We start from the raw sequence: 23,210 nt of genomic DNA on the forward strand, positions 1-23,210 counted from the left end.
TTATACCCATTGATGTCTCCCCCATGATTTGTCCAGCCCCCTTTTAACAGGCACTGTATGGTCACCACCGTATCATGTGACAGGGAATCCCATAGGTTTCCACCCTGCTTGCTTTTCCTCCTCAAGGTGGACTTTCATGTTGAGTCCTCCAGCTGATGTGCCTGCAATGATCATAAAGCCTTGAAATAACTTCATTCACAAGACAATGCATCTGTGATCGCCAGCCAAACATAAAGAATGATGCATTAATTTGGTAACCCTCCTGCTGAGATGGGCAGGATGTTGTTAACGTGATTCCCTGCCCACTGGGATCAGTGGAGCCCTGTTGAAAAGAGAAAGGACAAAAAAAAAACCCCTCTTTTTGGTTGAGGACAGGGTCTGCGGGGGACTTGCATGAAAGAATGCTGCACGACTAGGCTGTCACCCTGTTCATTTTGCTTCCACTCATGGCTGTGCAAGGGTTAAAGGGAGGAGTTGACCAAAGCCAGGCCTCTGGGTCTAGTTTTTGTCCCCTGCTTTTCATACCACTCAAAAACAAGGTTGCCATGTTTCCTTAGGAATGTGTGCATATGCAGAAATGCTGGCCTTAGAGTAGGGGGTCTCTAAACGTTTTGGTGGAAGGGCTGCATCAGACATCTGGCACAGTGTCAAGGTCTGGAAAAAAATAATTAAATATAAAATTTAAATAAATACATTGGAGATGGAACTTAGATGAATGAATAACTGAATGGGCTCAACTGTCCAGGACTTCTCCAAGCATGAACACAGGTCAAGAAATAAAGCACACACTTAAATGGACCCCCATTCACCCACCCCACAAGCACAACTCTGGTTGTGTTTGGTCAGCTGGACCAGAGGATCTCGGGATCAGAGACTGGTCACATCTGGCCCCTGGGCTGGGGTTTGGAGACCCCTGCCTTAGAGCAATCCAGATCATGACATGCACACTTCTGTCCACCCCATTGGAATTGTGGGTCATCTGATACTCTGGTTCTAATAATAATAACAACTAGGTATTTATATACCGCCTTTCTTGTAGGTGAGGACAAGCACATTTTCATCCCCACCCCTCTTCCCAAATCAATCCCTGGGACAAGATATACAACTTAAATTGGATTTCATTGGAGAGGAAAGCCTTGCTCTCCCACTCACCTGACCCTGCTGTCTTCTCTCACTCACCCCCTTAACATCCTAGCATCCCCTCCCCCAACGCATTGTTAACCTCATTTCTGGTGCAATAAATCTGTAGTTTCACAAGCATTGTGGCTAAAGAATAGGGTTCCCAACCCTTCAGGACTTGGCATCTAGGTACCCCCCTCCCCCCCCCCGAAGAAATCCTGGACACTTCAACAGGAATGTTGAATTCTTCCAGGAATGTCCAGCATTGGGGGCGCACACACCCAGAAACAGAGTTGGCAAGAATAAGATGCCATTGGGTACCCCATTTTGCCAATTGCACCACCAACTCTATTTCATAAGCCTGCTGTGGCCTCGGATTTCTGCCCCTACCCAACCTTTTATTCCTCCAGTCTTACAGCCTCTTGCATCACGTCCTAGCTGTGCCCATGCAGAAGTTCAACAGGTGCAGTTTAATCTTTGTATGTGAGGGGGTGGGGTGGATTTTCTTTTCCACTGGTCATGCAGGCTCTTCCCAAATCCAAACAAGGGTAGAACCTTGCGCACATGGACTGGGGCGCAAGTCCCATTAAAAGCCAGCAGGGCTCACTTTGGAGTGGGTGCTTTGTGAGATCTCAGCTTTGTTTTTCTATTCTGTTTTTCTTTCTTTTGCACAGGGAAGACTTCAGCAAATACAGTTGGGGAGCCGGAAAAACAGCAGCTGGTTGGTTTCCTCTGGATGGGGGGCAGGTGCCTGGCAATCAAAGGAGCCAGGGGGCGGGGTCTGAAGCTGGGGCTCCGCCTCCTTCTCCAGTAGCAGGTTTGAGCTCCAGTTCCCAACTCTCTTCCCTTCCCCCCCTTGTAGATCCGGCAATGGGAGTGCGCTTTGGAGGTATTGCACAGCTAGGAGTCACCAACCCATAAAGGCTTATTGGGTGTCAGTGCTGGATGGAGCTGCTGTGGCTCTGCTCCTTGGCTGCATAGGAACAGAAACTGCCCCAAAGTGTCATCCAGCAAGAAGGCGCTTTTCTCTCCTCCACCCTGCCATACCAATATTAGCTACCCTGGGAAGTAGGGGAGGGGGGCCAAGATGAGCCACCTCCCCTTCGAAGAGGCTTCCTTGGACAGCCTGGACCCCTCGCTGATGCTCCATGAATCCAGTGAAATTGACACAGCACTCTTGAGTGACATCGATGGTAGGTGCAGGGGGGCTTGGGGTGGGCTTATGGGGTGGGTGGGGGATTGTTTCTCATAATGTTGTTGGAAAAGAGGGGTACCCTTCCCCCCCTTCATTTTCTTGCACTTGTGCCCCCAAAAGAGACCTCTTACATCTTGGGGAAGGGGGGGTCCACATTGGTATGGCCCCCTATGTACAGAAGTAGGGGGTTGAGGGTAGCTTATGGACTCCGGGGGTGAGAGGAATCCTGTTTTAAAGGGAGCCTGCTTTCCAAAAGTGCCCCATCTCTCTTTTCCCATTAGATCCTTACACATGCACGCACAACAGACACCCTCTTGCCCCCCCCCCCGGCCCCACCCCAGCCCCAACCCTCTGTGTGGCTCCAGTGGGGGGGGCCTTGCACCCAAATTTAAAGTTGTTGGAGGTCTGTAGCCAGCACATGCAAGGGAAGGGGGGGGGATGAGGAGTGGGGAATGCACTCAAGTCCAGCTTTGCAACAGTCTTGCCAAAACACCAAATGTGGCCAAAAGTGTGAGCCTGTGAGAAGTTGTGTGGTGTGTGTTTGCGCCTCTTCTCCAAGGAATGTGTCTCCTTGTGCCTTTTTTGGGGAGGGGGGGTGACTGGCTTGGAGTGCTGACTGTTTTTCTCCCTCCCCCTCCCATGCCTTTATTTGCCATGTGCTTCTTCCACCCTACCCCCCACTTCCAGCCAGGAAGCCAATAAAGCATTGAGTCCTATTGCAACATCAGTGGCGTGTATTAAAATAAGCTGGGGGGGTGGTGGTGGTGGAGGGAATCTCATGGTTAATATAATCTAGAAATGTATCAGCTCCCCAGATCCTTGCTTGTCTGGCTGGGAGCCAGCTTCTCAGAGCTGTTTCACAAAAGCACCGCCTCTTGCTTCCCTCCCCCCACAAGTGGGGGCCTGACGTCACCAGTGGGGTTACTGCCGGTCATTCCCACTTGCAGAGGAGAGTTCAGTGCCTTACACAAGGCCTGCGCGGCACTGCTGCTTCTTTGCAAGGCTTGGCTCCCCTGTTCTTTCCCAGCAGTGCCACGTGCATGGGCGCCCAGTGGCAAGCATGCCCCCTATATTTTGTGCTGGCAAAGCTATCATCATTGCTTGTAGGAATTTTACGCAGCCTGTTCCGGAGCCGTGCTGACACTTTTAAGATTGTGGTTTAACGCCGCATCCTCAGCAAAAGCGTGGCGCTTTTGCAAGGTTTTTGAGGGCAGGATCCCTGCCCCGAGAGGCTTCCAATCTAGGAAAGCAGCATGAGGGAGGCAACAATAAAAGGAGCAAGGAGTGAATGTGGCCCCCCCCCCAGTTATGTATGCAGAGGCCTGGTTGCTGTGTAGTGTATAGGGCATCACACTCTAAATGCAACTGAAAAATTCAGGAACTCATAGAACGCCTAGTTGCAGGGGCAATTGGGGCTCTTAATAGATTTTAAAAGGCTCTTAACCTTTTAATAGATTTGTAGGTGTGGAGATTTTGGGGTACACCATTCTGCTCTTCCCCCATGGCAAGCTGCGTTGTGTTGCGGTGTGCGCGCATGGCCCCAGCAAGGCCGGCTTTAAAATTGGGCCCCATACCTAAGGGGGCTCCGCGCTAGGGTAATCTACTCTAGTATGCCATTTTTTAAATTAAAATGTGCTTAGTTCCATTTGGTCCATCCACTCGCGTGCACTTTTTTCGTGCGCACATTCTGATTGCTTTCCGTTCTGCCGTAGAGATATAAGGTCTATAACAAAGTTTGTCTGTATCTCTAAGATTCTACAGGCTTACGGCTGTGAACCTGGGCCCTCCTGCATGAAATGTTTCCAGTTGGGCCCTGCAGCTCCTATGGCTAGTCCTGAGTGCCAGGTTCAATCCTTGGCGGGAGATGAGTACAACAGTGAAAAGTTCCTCTTTCTAACCCTGGAAGGCCACTGCCTGTCTGGGATGACAATAGTGAGACAGATGAACCCATGATCTGACTCAGCAAATGGCGGTGTCCCACATTCCAGTAGCATAGCTGGAGGGGGTGCAAAGCACTAAGTTTTGCAAGGAGCCTCACCGCGCCATGCCAGTGGTCTCTCCCCCTCCCCTTTGGAGCCATTCCAGGCCACCAGAGCAAAACAGAGGTGTAAGTTATTGTGCGCGGAATGGCTCCGAAGGGGAGGGGGAGAGGCCACTCACACCCCACAGTGAGGCTCCCTGCAAAACTTAATGCTTTGCGCCCTCTCTAGCTATGCTACTGCCAAGTTAATCTCTGGAAATCTATGAAAACAGCACAGAAACTCGAAATTCTCCTTTCACAACCAATCTCTTGACAGCATTTTTATTTAATTCTTTTCTGTACATATTTATACCCTACCTTTTGATGGGAGTTTCCAAGGCAGTTAGCAAGCAGGTTTAATCACTGTTGTTAGTGCCACAAGTGGTTTAAAAAATGTGTATCCCAGAAAATGTGTATCCCAAAAGAGCTACAGCAACTATTTTCTTCATGTGTGCCCCTTGGAAAGTAACCCAGAGATGTGATTGGTGTTTGTACTGCAAAAAAGAAGACAAAGTGTGGACGTGACTATGATTTATACAACAAGGATGGAGAAAGTTAATGGGAAGTGGTTGTCCCTCTCTTGTGATTCTGGGAGTTAGGACCGCTTGGAGAAGGTGATCAGCCTGAAGCAGGGTGAACTTAAAGATTGCCGTTCTGGTACCAGCTAACTTTGACTTGTGGAACTCCTGGCTACAAAGTGTAATACAGGTTGGGCATCCCTTATCCAAAATGCTTGGGACTGGGAGTATCTCGGAGACTGGATTTTTCCATATTTCATTAAAAAAGCATATACATAATGTGAGATCTTGGGATGGGGCCCAAGTCTAAATGCAAAATTCATTTATGTTTCATATGCCCCTTATCCACACAGCCTGAAGGTCAGTTTATACAATATTTTTAATAATTTTGTGCCTGAAATGGCAGTGTCCCATATTCCAGTAGCATAGCTAGAGGGGGTGCAAAGCTCTGAGTTTTGCAAATGGCCTCCCCTCTTCTCTTTCAGTAGTGGCACAGTTAAAAGGGCCCTCTCTGATGACCTGACAGGACGGGTAAGATTATGAAGGAACTATTGGCCATAAGAACATACATACTCGTAAGAACATAAGAACAGCCCCACTGGATCAGGCCATAGGCCCATCTAGTCCAGCTTCCTGTATCTCACAGCGGCCCACCAGATGCCCTAAGGAGCACACCAGATAACAAGAGACCTGCATCCTGGTGCCCTCCCTTGCATCTGGCATTCTGACATAACCCATTTCTAAAATCAGGAGGTTGTGCATACGCGTCATGGCTTGTACCCTGTAATGGATTTTTCCTCCAGAAACTTGTCCAATCCCCTTTTAAAGGCGTCCAGGCCAGTCACCATCACCACATCCTGTGGCAAAGAGTTCCACAGACCGACCACACGCTGAGTAAAGAAATATTTTCTTTTGTCTGTTCTAACTCTCCCAACACTCAATTTTAGTGGATGTCCATGATAGCTATGTGGAACTTTCAGGTTAAGAGGAAGTCTACCTCCGAATGCTATTGTTGGGAAACAGTCAGGTAGGGCTATTGATTGTAAGTACTTCCTGTGGGTTTTTTCAGAGGCAGCTGGTGGGAAATGGGGTGTTGGGCTACATGGGCCCCCTTGGACCTGATCCAGCAGGGCCTTTCTAATATCCTCTGGGCAGTGACTTTTCCACCGGAGGCTGGGCGGAATGGAGGGTCTCTGCTTCTGGAAAGGGGGAAAACAGATTTCTGCCATCACACCCTTCCCGAAACAAATGTGGCGAGCGCGTCTAAAACAGGAGACTGAGGAGAGAAAGAAGCCAAACAGCAGCAAAGCTCTCTGGGTGGCAGAAGGCACAGGGCGCTCAGTGGCATGGCTGTTGTGAAACCTGTTTGCCCCAGGATCTCATGCAAATATTTGCCGTTTGAAAAGGGACAGGAAAGACAGTGCAAAAATCGAATATCCCAAAATATTCCGTAAACAACCCCAAAATAGCCAGCAGCCACCCATGGTAGCAAATGACTGAAGGAAGGAAGGCAGTACTTGTGGCAACCTTTTTTTCTCTCTTGGCTAGCAAGGACAGCTGTGAAGGCCATGGGCTGTGCTCTTTGCCACTGCTGGCCCCCCCTGCAGGGGATGCCTCTTCCTTTGTGGGACTGCAGGTTCCTGGGAGCTGATGATCCTCTGGGTGGTGGCTGGGTGGTCGTCATTCTGCTCTGCGCACAGCTGGTGGCAGTTATAAGGCATAGGTGCCTGTGTTGGTCCCTAGGGTGAGACTTGGTTCAGCCAACCCCTGGCCAGGTTGACACGTCTTTACCGTGGATGCAGGTGTAGTGAAAAAGATAGGAGTCAATGAGAAATCTGCCTCTGCTGCCAAGCCCCTCGCCAAGATCAGGAGAGGTGCCCACTGAGGTTGGAGGGGCGCCTGCAGTGCATTGAGACCCACCCCTTTGACATGTGTAAGCATCTCTGGGGAGGAAGAAGGGCTGGGCATGCTTGGATGCTGTGCGCTTTGGCTGTATGTGACCGTCATAATTAATCTGTGGAACTCCTTGCCACAGGATGTGGTGATGGCACCTGGCCTAGATGCCTTTAAAAGGGGATTGGACAGATTGATGGAGGGAAAGTCCATCACAGGTTACAAGCTGTGACGGGGACATGGAACCTCCTAGTTTTAGAAGTAGGCTGGCTCTGAATGCCAGGTGCAAGGGAATGGCAAAAGGATGTAGGTCTCTTGTTGTCTTGTGTGGTCCAGGAGGCATCTGGTGGGCCACTGTGAGATACAGGAAGCTGGACTAGATGGGCCTATGGCCTGATTCAGTGGGACTGTTCTTATGTTCTTAAACTACAATTCCCAGGAGGCCTTGCAGGTCTTCTTGTTGTCTGGTGTGCTCCCTGGGGCATCTGGTGGGCCGCTGTGAGATACAGGAAGCTGGACTAGATGGGCCTATGGCCTGATCCAGTGGGGCTGTTCTTATGTTCTTAAACTACAATCCCCAGGAGGCCTTGCAGGTCTCTTGTTATCTGGTGTGCTCCTTGGGGCATTTGGTGGGCTCTGTGAGATACAGGAAGCTGGACTAGATGGGCCTATGGCCTGATCCAGTGGGGGTGTTACATTCTTATAGTAGGAGATGGAAGGGAAGGAGAGAACTCCACTGCTGTAGTGTTGCTGGTGTCATGTGGCTTACTGGGCAAGGGGGAAGGCACCAGTAGGGCTGTTCTGATGTTCTGTTATTCTGCCCTCGAGTGCTGTCTGCTGTGTCCAGCCTTTGCATGGGAGCTTAGAGTTGGCTGCTGTTCCTGGACTCTGACCCAGAGCAAAGGGTGAATCCTTTTTTGGAAGTAGGGCAGGGCAATGTCTGTTTTCTTCTGCCAGGATGTCTGAGGCTTGGGTTTGGGTCGTGATGGTGCTGGCAGCTTGTGGAGAGTGTCCATGCCTGCGTCTTTAGGGTGCCCCCTCCCTAGGAGCCTACGAAGCAGACTTTTCCTGAATCAGATCACTCGTCTCTTGTTGGCTCAATGTCAGAGCTCTGCAGGGGTCTTCACCAGCCTGGGACCAGCTGGTTCTCCCCAGCATTTCCCAAAAATTAACCTTTTTTAAGTTGTTGTCCCCTTTTCTTCCCAACTGAATATCAGTCCTAGATGCCTGTAGTGGGGGCCGGGGGGAGGAGGATTTCAGACCTTGTTCCTGTGACCCCTGAAAAGTGATAGAGAAATTTACATCACTCCCTCCCTCTCTGTGTTACAGTTCTGAGCTGACCCACACTCTGAGACCTCTAGAGCTCAAGGTGTCCATTGAGCTCAATATGGCAGGCACTGACTGGTGGGGCTTCTGGCAGGTCTCTCCCCCCACCCCAGGTCTCCCCCCCCACCCCAGAATTCCTGGAGTTGAACCTTGTTCTTCAGAGCTTTGCAACCCCCTTCCAAGTTGCGATCATGATATCCCCCTTCTGTGGCCACTAACTGGGTATCAGTCTTCTTTTTCTAGACTTGGTTGTGTGAAATTTTCTCCTTTTCCCACCTTGCTGTACCTCTGTTCCCCATACACACAGATCCTTCTGCCTCTAGCCCAGTCTGCATTTCTCTACCCTTGGACCCCCCCTCTCCCGTTTTGTTGGTTTTCATCACTCTGTGTCTATCTCTCTATCCCATAGCTCAGATTGTAACAGGTTACTTCATCTTCCTTGTAAAAGTGGCTCAAGAATTTGGGGCTTTTTCGTTTAGAACAGTGTTTCTCAAACTGTGGGTCGGGGCTCACTAAGTGGGTCACGAGGCAATTTCAGGGGGGTCCCCATTCATTTCAGTGCGTATTTTATTTTTAATATATTAGACTTAGTGTTACCTTGGTATGTGCATTTGGAGAAATGTCACAAGTCTGTACTTTTAACAACCTACCATGTATATGCTTTTAACAATGATAGTCAATGGGGTTTACTCCCAGGTAAGAGTGGGTAGGATTGTAGCCTTTGGGATCTTTGGGGAATTTTTTTTAAACAGATCAACAACTGCTTGGGAGTTTTAGGCAGGTTCTTCTTTATTGCAAACAAATTTTTAAACTTACATTTATTGTAAACTTTTAATTTACTTCATTAATTGAATAGATTTGATTTTGTCGTATGTTGATATTAAATTTTTCCTGCTTGATGATGTCACTTCCGGCCATGACATCACATCCAGGTTAATGACACCACTTCTGGTGGGTCCTGAAAGATTGTCATTCTAAAACAGTGCTTCCCAAATTTTTAACACCAGGACACACTTTTAAAAATGATAATCTATTGCGACCCACTGACTAGACATAAAGAAAAGAGATAGAAAGACATGATATTTAATTTATTAATACTAATTAATCAATTATTAATTAATAATAGTTGGGGTCCTGTGTTCCCAAGGCTGCAAGAGACCTCACGTATAGTGTGTGTAGACGTTTGCTAGACTCTCACTAGAAATGGATTTCAAGAACTGTTCCCCCAAACCTTTACATCATCCCAGAATACCTAGAAGTCTGAACTGGAGAGCAAGATGTGTAGTTAGGGACTAGGTTCACACATGATCTACAACACAGCCATTTTAATTTGAGCGTATGAAGATGACCTCATACCACAAGGTTGCATTCCATTGAACAATTTTCTTCTGCAAACCAGGCAAGGGTGCTTGCAATTTTTTTTTAATGTTTCAAAACCTTTTTGTGCCCCACAAAAAATCGGCTTATGACCTGACTGGGGGTCCAGACCCACAGTTTGGGAAAGTGGGTCCCAGTGCTAAAACGTTTGAGAACCACTGGCTTAGAGGAAATGACACCTACGGGGGCGTATGAGATCATGGCCTATAAAATCATGCATGATATGGAGAAAGGAGTTTTTCTTCATAGCAGGTCAGCCAATGAAATGAACTGATAGTAGATTTAGGACAGGCTGAAGGAAAGTCTGCTTTTTGTACGCTTACTGACACAAGATGTTGTGATGGCCACTAGCTCTGGCAGCTTCAGTGAAAGACCAGACCTGTTCCCATCGAAGATGAGTCTGTCACAGACACGATAGCTAAATAGAACCTCTATATGCAGATCAAGTATACCTCTGGATAGCAGATGCTGGGGATTTGCTGCCAAGGACGACTGCTCTCTTGGTGCCCTGCCTTGTGTGAGCTTCTTAGGGGCATCTTGATGCTGAGACCTGGACTCTGGACTGTTCAACAAGGCAATTCCTATATTCCCAGAGTTATGAGCTATTGCAACATAACCCTGCATGAAATGAGGACTCGCAGCCTACGGCTGTCTAGCAACAAACCTTTTATCCCATTTTACAGACGCCATAATCCAGCTTGTTTTCTTATTACTGTGCTCAGGGAAATGGCTCCACTGTTGCACAAGTGATTGAAGTTTTATGAGATTGCCAAACTTTCCCCCCCACTTTGCTCCTGGGCCTTTAACAGCAGCTTGGTCTGCAGCCATTAGCGGACACTAATGCTCATCTCCAAGCTATGTAAAACTTCCTGGGTAGATTTCTGCCATTCAAACTGTTGTTAAAAGCATAAGAGCAGACTGAGGAGTTTCTTTCAGGTCAGTTGGCAACCCCGTGCAAGGCAGAAGTATTAAGCATGAGAACAGTATACACCTTCCAATACAACACCTACTGGATCATACTGATCCATTCCTATAGTTTTAAAAGGTCTAGATCAGGTTTAGCACATAAGAGAGCCAGGATGGTGTAGTGGTTTGGGAGTTGGTCTTAGACCTGGAAGATCCAGGTCAAATTCCTGCTCAGCCATGACGCTTGCTGTGTAACCTTGGACCAGTTGCTGTCTCTCAGCCTCCCCTACTCTACAGGGTTGTTGTGAGGGCAACAAGAGGGTACCATGTAAACCACCTGTAGCTCCTTGGAGGAAGGGTATGTGCAAACGTGAAGATGATGATGATAATTTAGGATTATATTCCAAAAGTTCTGAGAAATTCAAGTGTTCTCTTAGAGCAGCCATTTTCAACCACCGTGTCAGGGCACACTGGTCTGCAGGTGTGCCGTGAGAGTTTGGGGGAGGGTCATTTGTTAGTAGGGCCAATGGGGATGTGAGTCTCCCCACCAACTGATAGTGTGCCTTGTCAATTGTCAAAAAGCTGATGGTGTGCCTTGACAATTTTAGTACCTTGTCGGTGTGCCATGAGAAGAAAAAAGTTGAAAACCGCTCTCCTAGAGTCTGTCAAGGTGTCATGCCATAACTAGATGTTCCATATATGAAAATCATGTGTGTTGAAGTTCTACGTCCCTTGGCACAGAGGGTCGCCTGCATTGCTGCTTTTCAACACTTCTTGTGAGTTAACAGTGCGACTGACCTGGAGTAACCCTGGCGCCTGTGGCAGGGAAGGCGTTAAGCCATCCTGCCCGGCAGTAACCCCGTGTGCCATTCACCTTGGAGGCTGGAGCAGGCGGAAAGACCCGTCCCGTCTGGGTGGTTGGCAGTCTGGCCGGCCCTGATTGGCCAGGCAGGATCACCTCATGCTAAATCCGTGATTCACAATTCCACCCTCATTCCAGCAGGCTGGGGGGGGGGCAGGAGGGAGGAGGATGGCCAGCGAGAGAGCGAGCGAGCTCAGATTTTAAAAAACAAATCCAGCCCAAGTTGCACTTTCTGGAGCAGTGAGCTGTCAGGTGGAACATCACCGCCAGCCCTTTCCTAGACTGGTCCAGGTGCTTCTCCATCAGGGAAAAGGGTTTTCTTTCCTTCTTTTGGCTCTTCTTTTTTAACCAACCAGGATGGACTGCACTTTTGAAGGTATTTGCACCTCTCTCTTAGGAAGGGGGCACCTCTTCTTTCCAGATGTGCAGCCCCCCCCCTCCTCTCTACCCAGGTGCGCATACTTTTGATGCTTGGGCAGGCGCGGGAAGTTATCCTGTCTCTTTTTGGGTAGTGACAGCCTTTTCCCCCTACATGTGGCTTGTTCAGTCCACAGCAGGGGCTGCGCTGGAGTTCAGTCTCAGCCGAAAACCCCAAATCAGATGTAGGGTGCCTCAAAAGGGACAGATGTTTTCTTGCAGGCAGTTTCAGAGTTTTGAAAATGCCAACATATGATGAGCTTTGAAACTTCTTTTGTCCCCTTAAAGAAAAATAGAATGTGATCTTTCTGCAATTTTAACTCTCCCTTTGCAAAGGATGCCTGCAACAGTTTATGGGGTGCTTCGGAACCCTGATTCCAGTTTTTGAACTGTCGGAAAGCAGCGAGGGCTCTGAACCTATGGTGGGGGGGGTGTCAGTGTTTTGTAGCTGTCCTGCCATCTCCTTGAGTCGTCTGGGTTATTCATTAGAAGTGTGCATGTAAATGGAAGCTGCATGTAAACAGAGCAATGTGGAATGTGTGTGTGAGGTTCAGACAACGGGATGACTGAGAAGGCATTAAAATCAAAGATGACCTTTCAGTGTCTGAAGTCTGGGGGATCCCCTGCCAGTTTGTATTGGACCAGATACAGATGGATCAATGAGCCGACTCAAGATAAGGCAACTCTCCGTGGTCATATGCTCAGATACAACATGTTTGTATATGCATTCTGCACATGCTCAGAGATACCCCTTTATTTTACATTTTTGACTCGGCATTTTCCAGGGCTTGTGTGTTACGACCGGGTTCTGGAGCTGGGAATCTGGATCTTCTGGCAAGTTCATAAGCAGGAGATGAAGGCAGCTCTTCTCTCTCTGTTATGGTCCTCTGCAACTTGTTTTCAGAGGTAGACTGCCTGGAGTCATGGAGGCTCCCTAGAACCTTCATGACTAGTAGCTGAGGTCAGAGTGCCAGAAATCCCTCAAATTCCCTTTGCAGCCATCTAAGCTGGTCTCCATCACCACCACAGGTTCTGTTAAGTTCATGTATATAGAGAAGTGCTTCTTTCCTCAAATGTCCTGCCAATCAATTTTATTGGAGGAACCTGAGTTCTAGTCCTATGGTAGAGAGGGGGAAAGTTTCTCTCGCTACCCACTTTCTCCACATCAAGCGTTGTTTTATATCTAGCTCTCTAGCTCTAGGGTTCCCAAATGTTTTAGCACTGGGACCCACTTTTTAAAATGACTCTGTATTTGGACCCACCTAGCTTTACGAGACTTAAGAAGAAGTTTCACTTTTCCAGCTACATGTCTCTGTTTTGATCCTTTTTACTATGGTGGGTGGATTTCTTCTAGGAGCGTTTAGACCATTCTGGTGGCTTTGCATTGCCTGGCCTTCCATAGGAGATGAGACACGTTTGCCTACTCCTGAGTAAACATGCACATGTGTCTCAGTTTTGCTTTCCATAGGGCTTAATACATTTTCCTTGTCAGCTGGGAGGGGGGGGACTTCCTTCTCGAGAATTCATTGTGGCCCGCATTCGTCAGATTGGGACCATTCCAGTGGCACTGTCTTTCCCTTGGCCTGCCGTTCAAAGTGTACCAAAGCATGCTTGCCTACTCGGAAGTAAACGCACATGTGCTGCTTCATTCAATTTTCATATGGCTCAATACATTTTCCTTCTCAGCAATCAGCATGTCAATTTCATCATGACCCCATTGACAATCAGATCGTGTCCCTTTGGTGGGTCACAACCCACAGTTTGGGAACCACTGCTCTAGCGTGTCCTCCTTTTTTCACCTTTTTCTAATGTGTAAAGGCCTCACACACTCCACTCTTTCTTCATAGGGAGGGTGCTGTGACACACACCCAGAGGCTCCAAGCGCATGAATGGCTAGTCCCCTCCTCACAGCTGTCCCCCTCTCACCTGTCTTACAGATATGCTCCAGCTGATCAACACAGATGACAGTGACTTCACTGGGCTGTTTGAGACACCGTTCGGCACAACCGCCACCCCGGACCCCAACCCACATGGGCCCAGCTTGTTCAGTGGCTACTTGGGGGCAAGCAACCTGCCCCCCTCCAACCTCTTCCAGGCTCCAGCTCCATCCCCGCAGAGCTTCCCAACACCCAGCCCACCCTTGAAGCCCACTCCGATGGACGTCAAAGAAGAAGAGCCTTTGGCAGCCGCAGTCAACCCTAATCAGCCTCAGGCTCCACTCCCATCAGCAAGAATGACAGCTCAGAATTTCAGCCCAGGGCCCCAGGCTCAATTCTCTGCACAGCCACTGATGGGATTCCCAAGCCAGGCTGGTGTTTCTGGTGAGATTTCAATAGTTGGGGGGGGGGGGTTTGTCAGCTTCGGGGAAGGCTGGGAGGGTGAGATGATTGAAGAGTTCATGTGGCTAAATGTGTGTATCTTCTTTCTCAGCCGCCCAGCCTCTTCCTCTGCCTCCTTCGACCGTCCCTGCCGCCTCCCAGCAGAGCCAGCCAATGACGTTACAGGCCCCAATCCAGAGCATCGCCCCTCAGCCACTCCTGGCTCCCACTGCCCCCCAGGTCGTTCCATCCCACATACAACAAGTGCCGGTGAGCAGGGATGCTGACGTCTGAGATCTGTGCACTCGCTTATTGGGCTAATCCTGCCTGCCAAGCAGAACCCCTAAGCTGACCTTGTCCCTCCCCTCCGCTCAGGTTCTTCTGCACCCACACTTCATCAAGGCTGACTCTCTTGTCTTCACGGCTGTCTCAGGATCTAAGGCGTCCAGTATCTCCTCTCTGGCCACCACCACCGCAGTCCAGTCAACACCATTGCAGATGCCGGTAAGTTCTGCCATCCTGACACAACCTGGAGAGGGAGTGTTTTGCTCAGCGTCAAATCATTTTCCCTGGTGACGGGGGCTGAAGTGCATCGGGAATTCCTTATCAAATTATAATTGAACCTTATGGGCCTTGCTGCAGGCGTCGCTCTCTTGCTCATTAATTATTTTTCCTATCTAAATTTGAGGTTTTGGCAATCGCTGAATGCCACTCTTGTCATAAAGTCAGTTGGCATCTGTGTTCTGTCTTTGCCACCGCCTCCTCAGCTGGTGGGAATTAATGTTTCTCTAAACAAGCAAGTTTCTAGTCCTTAATATATGGCTGCATTGGCATCCTTCAGTCTCGGAAGACTATGGTGTCATGCTCTGAATAGTGGTTCTGGAACAATGTCCTCTCCAGTGCGTGAAGCCTGGGTAAAGTAGGTATGGAGGATAGGCTGTTTCCCATGCAGGAAATCCCCCCTCTCCACGTCGCTGGAATGATCCAATGGAAAGGCAGAAACCAATACGGTTGGTTCCAGCTGAGTCACAGGAGTTGCCAGAACGTGACCGTGTTCAGCCATGAACTGTCTCAGAGACTCCGGCTCTGAATTTTGCCTCGAGGTTGGCTCCTGAAGCCTTTCCCATAACTGGATGTAGCCACAAGGCAGTGGAGGTTTGGGATCAGAGTTTTCCTTCTCTCAGATGAGCTGCCTTCCCAGGCTGACGAGTCCCACCTACCCGGTGGCTGTTTAGTCGCCTCTTACGACAAGTACAGCCAAACCGAGGGCCTATTCTTATCCCCAGCCCCCAGGGGATAGGGCTGGGGATACTACATATAGTAGTAGTAGGAGATGATGCAAAGGAACCTTCCTTCTTCCTTATAGGCACTTGTGAGTGGGGGGGCCATATTGGCCACAGTGCCCCTGATGGTGGATGCTGACAAGCTGCCCATCAACCGCCTGACTGCTGGGAAGCCGCTGGCGAGCCACAGCAAAGGCGAAAAGCGGACGGCGCACAATGCTATTGAGAAGCGCTACCGCTCCTCAATCAACGACAAGATCAATGAGCTCAAGGACCTGGTTGTGGGGACTGAAGCCAAGGTACGGGAGTTTAGGCATGGCTCCTGGGTGGCTCAGTGGGGCTTGCCCACAGGGCTAATTCAAGACCTGCGGGCATCTAAGGAGGCGTGCCAGGTTGCTGTCTCCTTACCTGGTGATTTGCCTGCTTCTGTGTCTTCCACTCCCTGGACTGGAAAAGGAAGAATATTATGGAGCGGAAGTGTGGAGGAGAGGAGTGGTGGACTAGAGTGTCCTTCCCCTTCTTCCAATCCAGGGAGTAGGAGGAGAAGAAGGCGCAGTGAAGGTGCATGGATAGACAGAGGTGGGCACCCCTTAATAATCTGCTGCCTCCTCAGTTGACCTCATGGATGGGCGAGTCTGCCTGCCCAGGGGAACCTCCTACCACTGGATTGCACCAGACGTACAGAGTCTGTTCCTGTCCTCTGCGCATCCTTACCAAACCACTCCTTTTTTTTCCCCCACCCTCCACCTACTGGCAGTTAAACAAGTCAGCCATTTTGCGAAAGGCCATCGATTACATCCGTTTCCTGAAGCAGACCAACCAGAAACTGAAGGCCGAGAATTTGGCGCTCAAAATGGGTCCCCAAAAGAACCGTGAGTTGCACCTCCCTGGACCCTTGTCCTCCTTGTGGGTTCGAAACTGGTGTCGGATCCTGCAACAAGCACCCTGGGAGCTTCGGGGTCCAGACAGAGGTTGCCTGGCAAAAGCCCCCCTCTCTGAACCCCTTGCGGGAAAGCTGAAGCCCTTCCCTGCTTCGACCCTTGAATTCCAGAAAGGGGATTCAGTGGCGCTGTAGTCATGGGGACCAGCGGAAACAGCAGGTCCTTGTGGAATGCTGGCATTCTAGCGTTGTCCCCTCTCCTGCCCCCCTCTCACGTTCTCCTCCATTTGGGACTAGCCCCCTCCCTGGTTTTCTCTCTTCACACACATGTGTCCGTCTCTCCCACTTCTCCAGAGTCCCTGAAGGAGCTGGTGGCCACGAGCGGCGGGAGCATGGAGGACTCGGCAGAAGGGATGAAGCTGATGGATGCCCTGACGCCACCCCCCTCGGAAGCAGACTCCCCCTCACACAACAGCCCCTTCTCGCTCAGTGGTGCCAGCGGGAGCGACTCAGAGCCCGACAGCCCGTTCTGCGACGAGGCCAAGGTGCAGTTGGAAAGGAGGGTGGAAAGGAGGAGCTGGTGAGAGAGACATGGGGGGCTGGGAACTCAGTTGTCGTGTTTCATTGGCGGTTGCAGGTCAAGCAAGAGCGCCAGGCGTCTTCCCCTGGCAGCTTGGGGATGCTGGACCGGTCCCGGATGGCGTTGTGTGCTTTCGTCTTCCTCTGCCTCTCCTTCAACCCCCTGTCCTCCCTGCTGGGGGGCTCTAACTTTGCAAGCCCCTCTGACATCTCTGACTCTGCCCCTCCTGGACGCAGCATGAAAGCTGCTGGTGAGCCAAGAGGTGAGTCTGCTTTGGGGGAGTCTGTATGGCTATGAACACGTGATTTCACGCATAGGTGCAAATCTCTGAATGCATGTTCACCGTTTCAGTGTTTTGTCCGTGCATTCATTCTTAAAAGGGAACCCAGGGATTAGGATCCCTTACTAATAAAAAAAAAAAATCTGGTTATAAGAAATATAAGAACATATTTCTTTACCCACCATGTAGTTAATCTGTGGAAACCCTCAATTCAATTTCAAGAACTTTTATTGGCATTGAAACAATTTATAACGGGCACAAGAAACACAGACTATCCATCAGGGTTCTATCCACAGCATAAAAATTTAAGTTAATGGGACGCATGAAGATAGTTTCCTTATAACAACTAGCAAATAGTCAGCGACTAAATCAGTGATAGCCACAGAGGTATCTTCCAGGAGAGAACGCGAGAAATCATCGGATGAACCAGAGAGGACAGACAAAACTGGGTCTAAAAAGGTACTGAGCAGTGTTCGAAGGGCAGGGCAGTAACACAAGATACGGACCCTGTGGAAACCCTTGCACTGGTGATGGCGACTGGCCTGTATGCCTTTCAAAGGGGTTTGGTCAGATTTATGGAGCAAAAGCCCATCACAAGTTACAAGCCATGACGGGTGTGTACAGCTTCCTGGTTTTGCGTCTCTGACGCTGCAGGCCCTCCAGGATTTTGGACAAGGGTCTTTCCTGGCCCTGCTTGGAGATCTGGCTGGGGACTACACCGAAGACCTTCTGTGTGGAAATTAATGTGCTCTACCACTGCACGGTCCAAGAGACAAAACTAGTAGGGTCTGGGTCACCACAATAGAATGTTACATCTCAGGTTGTACAGTGCACTTGTCTACAGTGGCCCAGCCATCAGCAGCTCGTGTCTTTGTGTGCAGATGCTCCCGTCACGTGGTCCCAGTGGCTCCTTCCTACCTTGATCTTCTGGGCGATCAACACGACAGTCGTTCTGGGTGCCTTTATCCGGCTTTTTATTTATGGCGAACCCATCACGCGGCCCCACTCGGAGTCCTCCATTCTGTTCTGGAGGCACCGCAAGCAGGCAGACCTGGACTTGGCGAGGGTAAACACGCGCCACGTATCTACCCTGATTCTGTTTCTTTTGTTGCTCCCACGTCAGAGAGCCGGCAAACCTCTGAGCATGGATGTCGGACTCTAGAGGTGGCAGGTTTTGCAAGGAATTCTGGGTAGTGTTCTAGGGCAGGCACCCACTTTGTGTAAAGATTGGTAGTCCTCCCTGTCAATCTGTGTGGACTGACTGCGTTCCCTTCCCTGGGCTTGTGCTTTGAAGGTGAAGGTTGGTTTGGACTGGCAAGCTGATCTTTCAGGATCCCTGCCTGCCATGGCCAAGCTCTGGGGCACTCTGGCCACCTTTTCAAGGAGCCCCAAGAGTTTCCCCAGAATGCAGCTGGGAAAACCCCTGCACTGGAACAGGGCAACTTTGCAGGGTTCTTGTTCTGAGTGAGGCCTCAGTCTGGCTTGGATCACCTCTGATCTCCTCAAAGTGCCTCTTGAATATGGAGGCACACGAAACTCCCTTGCACCCGCTGGCGATCCTGGCCCCTGTGTCGCCCAGGGATGGGACCACAGAATGCCCTCCAGCTGTTGCCTTGCCTTAGCAGTCACATCTAGGAGGCTGTGCACAGCCTCCCCAGCCCTCAAAAGGCCTCCTGAGGGTGGCAGAGGAATGTGGCAGTGGAGGTGTGTGGATGGTGGTGGCATGGAGGCTCTGGCACTGCCCCCAGAGGCATGGTGCCTCTGGACATTTGCTTCTCTTGACCTCCCACCTTGGCACACCAGTGCTTGCACTAAAGCAAACCTTTGGCTGACTGGTCTCAATTCTGCTGGTCTCAATTCTGACAGGCAGGAGTGTTCCAAATCTTGGGCAGAGGTCTAACCTGATATCTTTCTTACCTGAGGATGCCATGGGCTAAATCTGGGAAATTCTGCATGGAAAGTGTGTGCTCCAACCTTCTCCTTCTTTGTTCTGGCTTCTCAGTGACGCTGGTTGTCTTCTCTCCCAGGGAGATTTTGCTCAGGCATCCCAGAACTTGTGGACGGCGCTGAAGGCCCTCGGCCGCCCTCTCCCAACCTCCAACCTGGACCTGACCTGCAGTCTGCTCTGGAACCTGATTCGGCATGTGTTGCAGCGGCTGTGGGTGGGGCGCTGGCTGGCGGGGCGGGCCGGCGGCTTCTTCCGCGACCGGGAGCTCAAGGCCGACGTGCGCAAGAGCGCCTGTGATGCGGCCCTCGTGTACCACAAGCTCCACCAGCTGCACATGACAGGTAGGGCTGGAGAGGAGGAGGAGACTTAAAATAGTGGGGTGGAAATCATTGGGTTGAGTTTAAAAAGAAAAGAAGAAACTCTTGCAAGGACTGTTTGTGGGGTTACTTCTAAGCAAGAATGCACAAGGCAGCACTGTTCGGTTTCTTTAATTGGGTGACATTTAATGGTACACACTGAGCATGGATTGCCTTTCAGTTACCACTGGGCAATTCTGTCTCCTTCTATATTTTTCAGGCTTTGTTCTAGGCCGGGGTGGCCAAAGGGCAACATAAGATAAACTTCAAATGTTTGAGAATAGCAATATTTAAGAAGCATTCACATTGTTAAATATATTTACTCATTCTGCAAATTAAATTTAAGTTTTAATCCACTAGACCAGGGGTCTCCAAACCCCGGCCCAGGGGCCAGATGCAGCCCGCAGCAAGACTCTTTCCAGCCCACGGCCAACCTCTTGTCCCCTGAAAGCCTCTGGCCCACTCAACTGAACATGACCAGAACTGTGCTCTGATTGAGTCTGGAGGGTGTTCTGAGGGCCAGAGAGGTTGAATGAATGAGCCCATTCATTCATTTATTCACTCATCTAAATTCAATCTCTTATTTATTTATTTAAATTTCAATATTTAAAAATTTTTTTCCAGCCCTCCACACCGTGCCAGATATTTGATGCGGCCCTCTGGCCGAAAAGTTTGGAGATCCCTGCACTAGACTCTGAGTTTTTGGTTGGCAACCTTCAGTCTCGAAAGACTATGGTATAAGCCTACAGCACCCAGTATTCCCAGGCGTTCTCCCATCCAAGTACTGACCAGGCCTGACCCTGCTTAGCTTCCGAGATCAGACGAGATCGGGCATGGAAAGACTATGGTAGAAGCCTACAGCACCCGGTATTCCCAGGCGGTCTCCCATCCAAGTACTAACCAGCCCTGACCCTGCTTAGCTTCCGAGATCAGACAAGATCAGGCATGTGCAGGGTAACAGTTGAGTTTTTACCTGGTAAATAATCATAGTTATTTTTAATTTACTTTTGATATTCATTGTGGTGCAAAAACAAGCTCAACCAACCTATTTCTGTGAGCTGCACATTACATGTCAAAGACCCAGCTAGTGATTCCTGGTTTGGCCACCTCTGGTCATTGAACTGAGCTCCCAGCATCCCCTGCTTCTTTAACATTAATTCTCTGCCCTTGCTGGCAGGCAAGCGCATTGCCCTTATGCGCTTGAGGGTCTGTGGTTGTGCTCCCACCTGCCCTGGCTGCAGGGAGTGCTGTTGATGGAGCCCCATCTCAAGCAAGCAGTTTATCTCCCTTCCTCTCACAGGGAAGCACGTGGCAGGACATCTGTCGGCCATCAACATGGCCCTGAGCGCCGTGAACTTGGCAGAGTGCGCGGGGGGCACCATCTCCGTGGCGATGCTCGCTGAGGTCTATGTGGCGGCCGCCCTGCGTGTGAAGACCAGCCTCCACCGTTGTTGCCACTTCCTGGCGGTAAGTGTGGTGGGGGAGATGCTGCCTCTCTCTTTCCACCTGGGACTGCCCCACCTGTCCTGGCCGGTGTTCTTGCTGCTCCTCTGCTGCTTTCATATCCCTGAAGCACCTTCTTCCTCGGGGCTAATCAACTCTCCCCCCCCCCCGCCCAGCAGTACTGGGGAGGCTCTGAAGGAGCGATGGTGGGGTGCTCAAGACATTAGAGGCCTATGCTGATTGGTTGGTACATTTTGGGGGTGGGGCATCAGGGAACCACCTCCCCCTTTTTTCTGTCCAGCCAATGGCATGGCCCTCTGGACGTGACATGACGGCTTAGTAGTCAAATCCTGGAGGCATCCTGGGGGAAGCACAACTGTTGGGAGGACTTCTCCCACCACTGGTTAGCCTCTCCCTTTTTGTCCCCCCATTACCAAAATGCACCCCGCTCCCAGCAGCGGAAGTGGGCAGGGCTGTTCCATGGTTGGCCACGGGCTACGCTCCCCCCCCACTTTCGCGGCTAATTCCACCCCTCCTTTCACGGCACAGCGATTCTTCCTCAGCAGCGCCCGACAGGTGCTGCTCTCGCACAGCGGGACGGTCCCCCCTGCCCTTCAGTGGCTGTGCCACCCTGTGGGTCACCGGTTCTTCGTGGATGGCGACTGGGCAGTGAAGAGCTCCCCCCGGGAGAGTATCTACAGCTCTGCGAGCAACCCAGGTACCCAGAGGCGGGACAGTGTGGTGTAGCAGGCAGAGCTTGGGGTGGCAAAACCCTTCCAGTTCCTTCTGGATTACAAAGCTCAGTGGGGGGAATCTCCTTCCCCGAGCCTAGCCTCGTGGGGTTGTTGTGCGGAGGACAAAAAATATGCGTGGAAACCAATTTATGGCACCCTGAAGTTGTGTGCAGGAAACAAACACTATTTAACCTCCCTGTCTGTCCTTCAGCGGCTCTCTGGTACTCTTGCACTCCTGGCTTTTCAAACACTGGGTTCCCCGTTGGACTGAGCGGGTCTTGAGTAGATGACACCCCTAACAAGCGGCTCTTTCTGTTCCCAGTGGACCCCTTGGCGCAGGTGACGCAGCTTTTCCGAGAGCACTTGCTGGAGAAGGCCCTCGCTTGCGTGTCTAGGCTGGAGAGTCAGCCGCCTGCCAACCTTGGCGAGGGGTGAGTGAGAACTGGAACTCGGCTCCTTGGGCCTTCCACACAGGTATCTCCCTCTCCTGATGCCTTCTGGGTCTGTTGACATGTCAGTGTGCCCCAGGTTTGTGGTAGCCAAGGGGGGAATTAGGCTTCTGAAGTGCGCAAATCAAACACTCCGAGCACCACTGAGGGCTATTCAAGTGAACGTTTGAGCAGCCCAATTTGATTTCTGGAAGAGCAGGTCTAGTGGGAATCCCCCCCCCCAATGGGCCACCCCACCAGCATGGCCCACAGTTAGCTTCAGCTCCATGGAAGTCCAAAGTGCTGCTTGCATCCCTGATGTTTGTCCCTGTTCCCTCCCCATCCTGCTGCAGGGAATTTTCTGATGCCCTGGAGTACCTCCACTTTCTTAACAGCTGCGCAGACGCAGTTCCCAGCCCTGCTCCGTCCATCACGACCAGCATGGATGCCGCCACAGGTAAAACTCGTGAGCTGAACCAGGAGCTGCCTGGGAGGAGTGGGGCACCGAAATGGGAGCAGCCCAGGGATTGGACCAGGGAAGGACTTGGGCAGCTGGTGGATGGGTCCCCCTATTAAGGGCAGGCGCAGACGGGGTGCCCCCCTCCTCCCCATTGTGCGTTTTGACAGCTTCCGCCTGATGGTGTGTGCGTCTTGCTTCTAGGCACCGACCCTGTGGCTCACTGGTGGGCCTCTGTGGTTGCCATGGGGATCCACGGCTTGCAAGGGGACGACGAGGCTGTGGAGCGCCTCTGCCCGCTGGTGGAGTCCATGCCGAGAGCCCTGCAAGCCTCTGAGTAAGTGGGAGTGCAGGAAGAAGGGTACTGCTGCTGCTGGAGTGAGGGGCAGTTCTGGGCCTCTCCAGGAGGACAGTTCAGGGTGGGGCGGCATTGGCCCTTGGCAAGGACGTCAGCACAGGCATCGTAGACTCTTTGACTTAAAAACGAAACCATCAAAATTCTCTGTTGTGCCAAACTGGATGCTGTTTTGATCCCATGTTGCAGAATGTATTTTGCTTTACTGGTGGGAGGGGCAAGAAGGTAAGCCAACATGCTAGCCAAGCCCCTCACCTTCTTTGGCAACGCTGTGATTTCTTTGGCCCTTATCCAACTGGCCCTTATCCAATCCTGGCAGCAGGATTAACCCCTGCTAATTGGGTAAGAGGCACTTTTTCAAGTGGGTGCTCCTTTTTTTTTTTAGCAGGGGGAGAGTAATTGGCCCACCTCACCCCAGCAGTGTCTGTTCTAGTGGCTGTCTGCTGGTATTCATTTGCATCTTTTTAGATTGTGAGCCCTTTTGGGACAGGGAGCCATTTGATTATTTGATTTTT

At 50.7% G+C, this 23,210-nt stretch overlaps 1 protein-coding gene across 2 annotated transcripts in view; it reads left to right on the plus strand.

The window, feature by feature from the left end:
* The first annotated feature begins 2,061 nt into the window (after nucleotides 1-2,061).
* The window catches only part of SREBF1 (sterol regulatory element binding transcription factor 1), a 27,564-nt gene continuing 6,415 nt past the window's right edge, over nucleotides 2,062-23,210 (plus strand). The window contains exons 1-15 of one of the 2 annotated variants that reach the window (XM_066640565.1): nucleotides 2,062-2,312; nucleotides 13,571-13,954; nucleotides 14,064-14,221; nucleotides 14,327-14,455; nucleotides 15,318-15,533; nucleotides 15,992-16,106; nucleotides 16,469-16,659; nucleotides 16,752-16,956; nucleotides 17,856-18,040; nucleotides 19,002-19,263; nucleotides 20,579-20,745; nucleotides 21,271-21,439; nucleotides 21,778-21,886; nucleotides 22,237-22,340; nucleotides 22,545-22,677. In XM_066640565.1, coding sequence (XP_066496662.1) covers nucleotides 2,207-2,312; nucleotides 13,571-13,954; nucleotides 14,064-14,221; nucleotides 14,327-14,455; nucleotides 15,318-15,533; nucleotides 15,992-16,106; nucleotides 16,469-16,659; nucleotides 16,752-16,956; nucleotides 17,856-18,040; nucleotides 19,002-19,263; nucleotides 20,579-20,745; nucleotides 21,271-21,439; nucleotides 21,778-21,886; nucleotides 22,237-22,340; nucleotides 22,545-22,677 — 2,633 coding nt within the window. In that variant the 5' untranslated portion in view covers nucleotides 2,062-2,206. Of the gene's footprint in view, nucleotides 2,313-11,573; nucleotides 11,593-13,570; nucleotides 13,955-14,063; nucleotides 14,222-14,326; nucleotides 14,456-15,317; nucleotides 15,534-15,991; nucleotides 16,107-16,468; nucleotides 16,660-16,751; nucleotides 16,957-17,855; nucleotides 18,041-19,001; nucleotides 19,264-20,578; nucleotides 20,746-21,270; nucleotides 21,440-21,777; nucleotides 21,887-22,236; nucleotides 22,341-22,544; nucleotides 22,678-23,210 lie in introns of those variants that run through there. The other variant, XM_066640566.1, reaches the window with a different exon arrangement.

This window comes from Tiliqua scincoides, chromosome 13 (genome assembly GCF_035046505.1).
Source record: "Tiliqua scincoides isolate rTilSci1 chromosome 13, rTilSci1.hap2, whole genome shotgun sequence".
In the NCBI taxonomy this organism is placed as follows: domain Eukaryota; kingdom Metazoa; phylum Chordata; class Lepidosauria; order Squamata; family Scincidae; genus Tiliqua; species Tiliqua scincoides.